Source organism: Gekko japonicus, unplaced genomic scaffold (genome assembly GCF_001447785.1).
Source record: "Gekko japonicus isolate JY-2015 unplaced genomic scaffold, Gekko_japonicus_V1.1 scaffold1170, whole genome shotgun sequence".
Lineage (NCBI taxonomy): Eukaryota > Metazoa > Chordata > Lepidosauria > Squamata > Gekkonidae > Gekko > Gekko japonicus.
Window position 1 is genome coordinate 121,723 of NW_015168082.1, and position 9,620 is coordinate 131,342.

General features: G+C 44.2%; 1 protein-coding gene across 1 annotated transcript in view; it reads left to right on the forward strand.

The window, feature by feature from the left end:
• NFATC3 (nuclear factor of activated T-cells, cytoplasmic, calcineurin-dependent 3) overlaps positions 1-9,620 on the forward strand; it is a 77,397-nt gene that overhangs the window by 36,729 nt on the left and 31,048 nt on the right. Inside the window, exon 4 of the mRNA XM_015414696.1 lies at positions 6,890-7,089. Within this exon, the coding sequence (XP_015270182.1) occupies positions 6,890-7,089 (200 nt within the window). The remainder of the gene's footprint in view (positions 1-6,889; positions 7,090-9,620) is intronic.

The following is a 9,620-nucleotide window of genomic DNA, read 5'->3' on the forward strand; positions in this document are numbered from 1 at the left end:
TGCTGTCAGCATTGTCATTATGTCTAGTTGCTTGGCTTGTCATTTCTTGGGTTTGACTGCTGGAATATTCCTGCTTTCATTTGGGACACCACAATCCTCTCATAGCTGTCTGTTGTTCCTTTATCACATTGCGAAATGAGCATGAACTCAAAGTGTGGAAGGAGCCCTGAGCCATACATGGGAAGACCACACTGCAACTCTTCCCTTCATTGCTGTTGCTCTCTCAAGAAATTGAGCACTGGCATGGAGAAGAATCGCAATATAGGTCCCTCTCACATGACCTGGGGCTCCTCTTGTTACCTTAGTGGCACAGGATAGAACTGTGCTGCCAGTGTAATATGAAGGAGGAACCACAGTAATGGAAACATCATGGGTCAGAATGTCCCCCCAAGTGCTTTCAAATTAAAGTTCTGTTATTTGCCTTAGAGTTTTATTTTTAAAAGAACTTGTGGATAACCCTTGTGGATACATAACAGGCATTTCAGCTAAGCAATATCTTGTCGAGATTGTTATTAGTTGTATTAAATATGGTACTTAATTGGAGTCATATGCCTTAGAATTGAATTCTCTTTTGCTCTGACCTGCATTCAACCTCACCATAGTGTCAGAAGCTTTCCTACTTTGACTTCTGCATTAAAAATTAGGACTGGAAGGATTTTTGGCCTGCAGCAGGTGCTCCAAACCATGAAGGTTTGGGAACATACTGGATGAATGTACCTCTTCCCCCTTTTTGCTTGTGCTGTTTCCTCCTACTATTTCCTGATATTCTCTGGCCTCAATTTGCTGTGGTATCCAGATTGGGCAACCTATGTGTGGCTAGCCATGGGTAGCCCCATGGGGCCCGAACAGCAGTGGGATATTTCTGGTGGTCTGGCTGGAAGTAAACATGGTAAGGCAGAAATGGTGCCATTGCTGATGTAAGGGTGGGGTCTAACCTGGCCTCCAGGGCCTTCAAAGGCTACCAACAGGCTGGTGGGTAAATACCGGAAAGAGCAGCTGGAGGAAGTCATGGACTGCCGATGGAAGATGGGACCAGAAGAGCCCATCATGGTGCCAGATGGGCCTGGGGAGGAGGCGCCTCAGCAGGAGTCTCCAAGTGCTCAGGAAGAGTAGATTCCCTGAGTAGCAGAGCAGGACAGCCCTGTGTAGGCAGCTTATCAGAAGTCCTGGAGGAGGCTACAGGGGCCAAGAGAACCCCAGCTTGGAGAGGAGGCAAAGGGATCGGCTCCAGAGGGAGATTTCAGCCAGGCCTACAGACTTAAGGAGGGAGACCAATGAGTGATTAACACATGGAATTCACAGCCACAGGAGGTGGTGGCAGCTACAAGCATGGAGAGGTTTCAAGAGGGAATTAGATCATCATATGGAGCAGAGATCCATCAGTGGCTATTAGCCACAAGGTATAGATAGGAACTCTCAGTCTGTGGCAAGTGATGTACTATATTCTTGGTGCTTGGGGCGGGGTCAACAGTGAGAGGGCTTCTAGTGTCCTGACCCCACTGCTGGACCTCCTGATGGCACCTGGTATTTTTGGCCACTGTGTGACAGTGTTGGACTAGATGGGCCATTGGCCTGATCCAACATTGGCTTCTCTTATGTTCGTACTAGAAATAATGCCCGTTGCAGAAATAAATACAACGAGATCTAGAAAGAGGCTCTGGGAGAGTGCTCTGGCTTTGGGCAAACAGTGTCAGTTTCCTGTGGCAACCTCAGCAGGGTTTAATGACAGAGTCCACTGTTTTCTCCAGAGGGACTGATCTCTGCTACCTGAAGAGCATTTGTATGTTTGAGTTATCTGTAGCCCTCACCTGGAGAGTGGTAACCATTGTTACCCATTCTCCTCTCCCCTATGAGATATGTTATGCAACTGAAAATCCCAACGGCCTTGCGGGGGGGGGGGAGTTTGAGGTGTGGAAAGGACTGAAGTCCAATCAGCTTCCATATGCAAAAGACCTGGCAGGCCATGGAGGAACCATTGGGAACCTGCCCTATGTAATGGAGCCAGGGACATGATCTGAGGCCACCTGGAAGCTTGACACTTTAGAGCTAACCTCAAAACCATGATTTATGGCTTGGAGGTTAGTACTATGCATAGATGCTTGGTATGAATATAATAAAAAACAACAGCAACAGAGCAACTTTGAAATGCAAGAGGGAAGTGGCGTGCAATAGAGAGGAGAACAATATGAGCTTTTGCCAATTTCCCAATCTTCCAAGCTTGGAGAGTCATCATAGCTGACTCATGGTGGTTTGTTCTTGCTGAAAAAATGCACTAATTGGACTCCCTCAAAGTGGCAGTTGTTTAGAGTAAACATTGCTTTGTGTAGCAGAAAATTTGTGCTTTACATGCTTTCTAAGTGTATTAAATGGCTTTATTGTAAGTTCGTTTGTAGGACAAAAAAATGAGATAGGTCCTTCTTTTTTCACTGGTAATATATTTTGGTGTCAAGGCTAGGGATAAATTTCAAGTTCTCTGTTGGCCACCATGGAAAGGGGGCAGATATGAGAGGGAGAATGCACGCTTTGTGAAAACAAAAACAGCTGCATAAACATAATGCATTTTTTGGAGTCTCTCTTGATATAACTTCTTTTGGGCTATTTTAAAAATTATTCCATGGCAGAATTCCCATGGGAAGTGTTGTGTTGGAGCTAGGAGCTCACTTGGGAAGGGTTTTAATACTGGAATATGGAAAAGGTTGCTGAGCAGTGAGCTGGCCAGTGATCTGACATTCTGCTCTTGCCTATTTCTCGAAAAGGTGATTTTCAGTTCTGACAACCTATTTCTTCAGGGAAAAGCATTCTTGTGGAACGGATCCTAGATTTAAATGGTAAATTGTCCTCTTCCTGGTTGCTGATGTGGAGTTGCTACCAGTGTGCCACATTCATCAGCATATTAGTGAATGCTCTCCTGTGAAGTTCCTGAGTTTAGTGAAAATATGTAAGGACATTCTGGAATGCTTGAGTGTGGCAGAAGTCAAAGGCCTCTCTCCAGTTTCTGAGGTCAAGAGTGTTATAGTGGGTGCATGGCTGAATAATTTTTAATGGAAACTGCTTCCCTATAGTAGGACAGTTATAAAGCAAGGAGAACTACGCATTATGGGGTTATCCATTATTTTCCACCTCTGCTTTCCACGCAAATAAAAGAGAATTCTTGGTCTGCCCAAGGGGGAGACTAACTCTTCAACTGTCTACTTATTTTTCTTACAAAAGACCCTAGGTTGTATAAATCCCAGGTTTTCCCCCACCCATACTGTTAAGAAATAAGTTTGATTTGAAAAAGAAACCCATGGGCAGGAGTGAGGGGTGGAGCTGGGGGAACATTTCTTAGCATATGCACGGGCACAGGAAGGGTTAAAGAGACTTGGTTCATCTGCAGATTCTTTCCTACAGTTATCTCCTTTCACTTTTGTTATTGCTGCAAGTATGGGTTTGGGAATGTGAGTTCACTGTGCAGTTTCTCTCTAAGCTATGGGATGAAAGTGGAGGGTCTTAAAATATATTTGAAGATCCAGCATATCACCAGTTATTGGGGCTACAAGGGAACACACCTTATGTTAACGTTCCAGCTTGGTTAGATGCTTAAATATCTGACTCATTTTGAAAAAAAAAAAAATTCACACTCCCCCCCCCCCCCCGCTGTGATTTATCATTAGTTTGCTCTGTAGCAGCAAAGTAAGATTTAATCTGATGTAACCTGCATATTTTAAGAAGTAGTTTATGGTTTTGGTTTTACCAGTGGGGACCCACAGTATTTGTGGGGGAATCTCTGTCCCCTTCTTAATTTGCTTCTCCTCCACTGCTGGGCCACCCCCCCACCCCCCAATCTCAACTGGGACTGGGACAGCTTGCGGCCTCCGCTGCCAGGTCCACTGCAAGCTTCTCCCCCCCCCCCTCTGTCACTATTGCTGTCACTGGGGCCAGGGCTGTTCCCAACAAAACCTCATCATCACTGTTGCTGTGAGGCTCAGCATGACTTGCAGCCTCCATCACTGCACCCACTGCAGCTTCTTCCCCTGTCACTGTTTCTGGAGCCGCTGTAGCTCTCAGCACCCCCTGCCACTATTGCCACTAGCAGTTCTGGCCAGGAACAGCAGTTCTGGGCCTTTTGCAGCTCCCAGACTTTGTCTATGGGCCCACCATGGCTTCTTCCACCCCTTGTCTCCTCTAGTGCAGGCGAGCCCAGCATGGCTCTCGTCCTCTGCTGTTGGGCCTGCTGATGCTCCTCTGCAGCCAACATTGTCATTGCTGCCTGGAGGTGGAGGTATGTGCATTGTCTGCCTGTGCTCAGACAACGCTTTTGTTTGGGTGTGTGTGAATTAAATCCCCCAATGTATTTTTAACATTTACAGATTTTTCTGCAGACCTGGAAAGTCCCCCAGGTTTGCAGAATAATATTGTTTTAGTTAAATGCAAGCCTGTTCCATTGTTGTTGTCCCAGGTCAGTTCTTAATCCTTGTGTCCAGCATAATTCCTTAAAATACTGGGGGAATAAATAGTATACACCACAGTGAATTTCGCAAGCGCATTGCATTAAATGGCAGTTAATTTAAGATTAGTACAGTTGATACAGCGCATTGCTGCTTCCTTAAAATACCCTAGATTATAACATCATGTTCTCAGCAGAGCTGTTGGAGTTTGCCAAAAAAAAAAAAGTAGTAGTAGTAAGGCCAGACTCCTTCATAAAGTGTTAAATTGCTGTTTCTCTTATCTGGGCCAGTTCACATGAGCAGCTTTTCTGCCAAGTAGTGACTTTCCTCCACTATAACTTTGTGATGAAATCCACATAAAACTTGGCCTCATGGAGAGATCCCTCATTTATTGAGCTCCTTGCTTACTCATGCCTTGATACTTGGATTTTTGAGACCTGCCTGAAAGTTTGGGTGGAAGAGCCAACCTTTATTTATTTACTTATTTACGTATTTACTTTCTTCACTTATACCCCGCCGTCCTCCCCAGTGGGGACCCCAAGTGACTTACTTCAATTTCCATTTTATCCTCACAACTACTCTGCGAGGTAGGTTCGGGTGAGTGTGTGTGACTGGCCCAAGGTCACCCAGTAGGCCTTCATGGTGCAGTAGGGATTCAAAGCTGTGTCTCCCAGATCCTAGTTTGACACTCTAATCAGTACAGCATGCTGTCTGGAAAAACAGGACATAACCAAGTCGCTGTCAAAAAGGTGATGAGGAAAGTGGTTTGTATTTGTTTGTGCTATTAATTTGTACCCCGCCTTTCCTCCCCAGTGGCGAACCCAAAGCGGCTCTTTCAATATACCTTGAATACTGAGTTTTCTTTTTGAAAAAGCAATGTGTGGTTGTGTTAATTTGTTTTGCTGCTGAGTTGCAGTAAACTCATGGCCAATGTTCCCCCTAAGCTGTGGAATGTTGTGAGCAAGAATTCTACTTTGTGAGCTCCTGGCATTAAAGTTGTGAGCAAGCTTTTTGGCTACTGCATAAATCAGTTTGCTCTGGAGCCATCCTCCCTGAGCTAAGACAAAAATGTGTGAGCCGGAGGCTAAAAAACTGTGAGCTAGCTCACACTAACTCAGCTTAGAGGGAACACTGCTCATGGCAAACCCTATAGGCCAGAGGTGTCAAACTTATTTGTTACAAGGGCTGGATCTGACATTAATGTCACTTTGTTGGGCTGGGCCATGTATGCCACAAAATATAACACAAAGTACTAGAGATATAAACTTTATAAACATCATTTCAGGTGCCGAATGGCAATAGCAGGTGTGATTGGATTAGGTGTGATATGCAGAGGCATAGTGAAATCAGCATTGGTAATGAGACAGGAAACCTGGGTCTCAATTTGGTACAGGAGGATTCAGTCCAGGAGGATGCAAGGAATAAATGGAAATAAGTCTAAAAAAGTGAGCAGTGGCTCACAAAAGCACATACCCTACCACATTTTTGTTAGTCTTTAAAGGTGCTACTTGACTTTTACTCTTTGTACTACTATTAGAAACCAAAATATTAAAAAACCAGTGGGGGGACATTTTAACCTTCCAGGGCGTTCAGTTGCTGACCTCAGAGTAGCAATACTCCTCCAAAGGAACTTCAAAGACAGACTAGAATAGAGAGGAGGAGGAGTGTTTGCACTCAAAAGCTTATACCTGAAATAAAACATTGGTGGTCTTTTAAAAAGTGCTACAAGATGCCATTTCCCCCCCCTCTCTCTGGCTCTTTCCTTCCCCCAGCCTCCCCAGAGGAGCAGGGGGGAGGAGCCCTCAGCCAATCGAGGGAAGCCTTTCTTTCTCTCCTCCGAAGCAGGAAATAGGAGAGACTGGCCAAAAGGAACTGCAGTGTAAGAAACAGGAAGCAGCACAGAATTAGTTGCTCTCAGGCCCGATTGGAGCCCTGCGTTGGCCGAATCCGGCCCTTGGCCTATATGTTTGACAGCACTGCTATAGGATTTTCAAGGCAAGACATGTTCAGAGGTGGTTTGCCATTGCTTGCCTCTGCATAGCGACTTTGGTATTCCCACCCAAATAGTAGCCAAGGCCAACCCTGCTTACCTTCTGAGATCTGATGAGATTGGGCTAGCCTGGGCTACCCAGGTCAGGGAATACCAAGCCACGTTTGCCTCTAGAGCAATAGGCTGTAGAGCCCTGTGTTAAGTGTGAAGTATTTATTGAAAAATCATGTGTAAAAATTCAAGTAATGGGACATACAAAAAGAAAACTGAGCATTTTAAAAGGAAATTCTGTATTGAACTACATCTAAAATTCAGCTGCTTGCAGAATACACCCTTTTGTATTTGGGTTTGTGGGAGTAAAAACGTGCTTGTCCATGATTTATCTTCAGAGCCCTTTTTTGGCAAAAAATATTGCACAAGTACCAAATACTGCAAGCTAACATATTGCATCTTTTTTTTTTTTTTTGGTCAGCTCCTGGGTTACAGTGAAAAGCCGGTAAACCTACAGATGTTCATTGGGACAGCAGATGACCGTTATTTAAGACCGCATGCCTTCTACCAGGTGCACAGAATCACAGGGAAAACAGTGGCTACTGCTAGTCAAGAAATAATTATTACCAGCACAAAGGTCTTGGAAATTCCTCTGCTTCCGGAAAACAACATGTCAGCCAGGTATGTTGGAAGACTTTTCCATGGGAGTTGGTAAATTGTAGTCTAGATTTATCAGTTGCCAGGGGTCGAGGGTGAGTTACTGGGTGAGAGATCTCTTATGAAACATGCTATTCTCAGCTTCCTTTTAGGATCAGCTTCTCTTTGGTCTCTTCATTTCTAAAAAATATTCAAAATCCCTGCAAGAATGTTGAACTCCATTCCTAAATCTAAAACATACAAAGCCAACTCCCCCCCCCCCCCGGGGACTTTTTAAAAAAATTTTTTAAAAATGATGCTTTCATCTAGCAGTGCTTCAGATGCCACAAGGTATTATGGCTGTTACTACAGTTGAATTGACAACTTGACAAACTTCTGTTTGTGACAGGCACAGATGCAACTTGTTTGCTATGCCCACAAGTTACTCCCTTATTCCTTTTGTGAGTCGATCATCTTGGTTTGGGATCCTGTTGTGAAGCATCCTAGTTTGGGAAACCTTCCACAAAACTCCTAGCCAGATCTGAACACCTGAGCAAATAAGTTTTTGTTTCTTCCCCATAAGCTGATTAAACCAACTTAATCACAGTGATTCCCGCCACTCCACAAAAAAAGTGTACGTTTCTCCATTTGTAGTCAGGAATTCTTGAGTTTTAATGCAAAATGTTTACACATGTCATTGACCATGTACAGTTCAATATTTGCAGATCATTCGTAGCTATTTGGGATGCATTTTCATAGTGGGCCCTAGTGATTCACATGCTGTCATTTCTGCTCTAAGTCTGTGGTGTAGCAAGACTGCTTGCACACAGTGCTCAGTTTAATTTTACAAATTAAAAAAATGTACAATATGAAGGTGCTTTGATAGGGTTTTATTAGAGGCATGTTCTGCCACTTTGTAATGCTTGCATGCCGGAATAAGAGGAGTAGAGATGTAGAACTTCTGGAAAATTTGAGGCCATGAGTGAAACTAACATTGTTTTTGAAGAGCTGGAGAGAAGTGGAAATATATCCGATGCTTCTAAAGCCTCACCTTATTTGTCAGTTTTATCAACATAAAAGTGCATCACTTATAACTTGGGCTTGACATGTTCCTATCTGTCATGATCCTGTCTCTCCCCCAACCCAGTCCAGGAATGGAAAGGAGAAGGATCATTGACTGAGACAATGAGTTTTTACACAAAAACCCAGGAGAGATAGTCTCTCTTTGGACTTAAGACACATGCCACCAGAACCTTTCAACTATAGTCCCCCTTCCAGTGCAGAGCAAGGTTCAGACTCTTCACTGGCCTCTGGGGCTTATTCAAGAATACTCTTAGCAAGCAAGTAAGGTAGCACAATTTTGGCAAAGCAGTTCAGCAACAGGATTTAGCTTGGAGTCAACGGTACATCAATCAAACACAAGTTATAAACAGAATATAGTTTATTGAGCACAGAAAACTTACAAACAGACTAGAACAGAGTAGAAAATAATCAAGCTTATGGCCCTTGGCCCTCACAACTAACATTAAAGATATACATAGTTACCAGGGTAGTCCATAGTCAAGACAGTCCATTGGAATAAAGTCCACTAGGTCTCATCTTTGTCCAAGGTCCCAGCCATGTGCTAGAGAAATCCTTTGTTCTCTCCCAAAGAGCACGTGACGGAGATACTGCATTTCAGGGTATATCCAGGAGCAAGCAAGAGAAGTGAGTTCTGCTCTCTGTGTTAGCCAATTTGAACTCCAATCTCATTATGCCAGCTCTGGCCAGTTAGCCAACCACAATGAGACAGGTAGTTTCCAAATTTGGCGTTGCCATGGGGGTAGGTTGGGAGTAGCAGTCATCTTCTGCGCAGTAAGATGATACCAGCTCAACCCACCTTGGTCCTACCTGCACTTCTACATGCTTCACAGAGGCATCTGGTTTTATGGGGGCAATTTGAACAAATGGTCAAGCCATGTGGTGAGGCAAATACATTCCAAAGGGGAACATGAAACTTCTAGAAATCACACAAGGGGAGCATGAAACTCTAGGAATCAATTTTCCTTTACACTATCTGTTGCAGAGACATTTTCAGCTAAAATGCTCTGGAACACTCCCCTTACTCCCATATTTCAGTTTTCCCAGTGATGAGAGCTAGAAGGTTTCTTGAAAGACCCCCCCCCCCCCCTGTTTTATTTTTACCCCCCCCATATTTTTCTTGTTGTTGTTCAGTCGCACAGTCAAGTCCGACTCTTTTCGACCCCATGGACCAGATCACGCCAGGCCTTCCGGTCTTCCACCATCCTCTGAAGTTTGCTCAATTTCATGTTCGTCGCATCTATGACACTGTCTATCCATCTCATCTTTTGCCGTCCCCGTCTTCTTTGACCTTTAATCTTTCCCAGCATCAGGGTCTTCTCCAGTGAGTGTTCCCTTCTCATTTGGTGGCCAAAGTATTTGAGCTTCAGTTTCGTTATCTGGCCTTCCAGGGAACAGTCAGGGTTGATTTCTTTTAGAATTGACTGATTTGATCTTCTTGCAGTCCAAGGGACTCTCAAGAGTCTTCTCCAGCACCATAGTTCAAAAGAATCTAT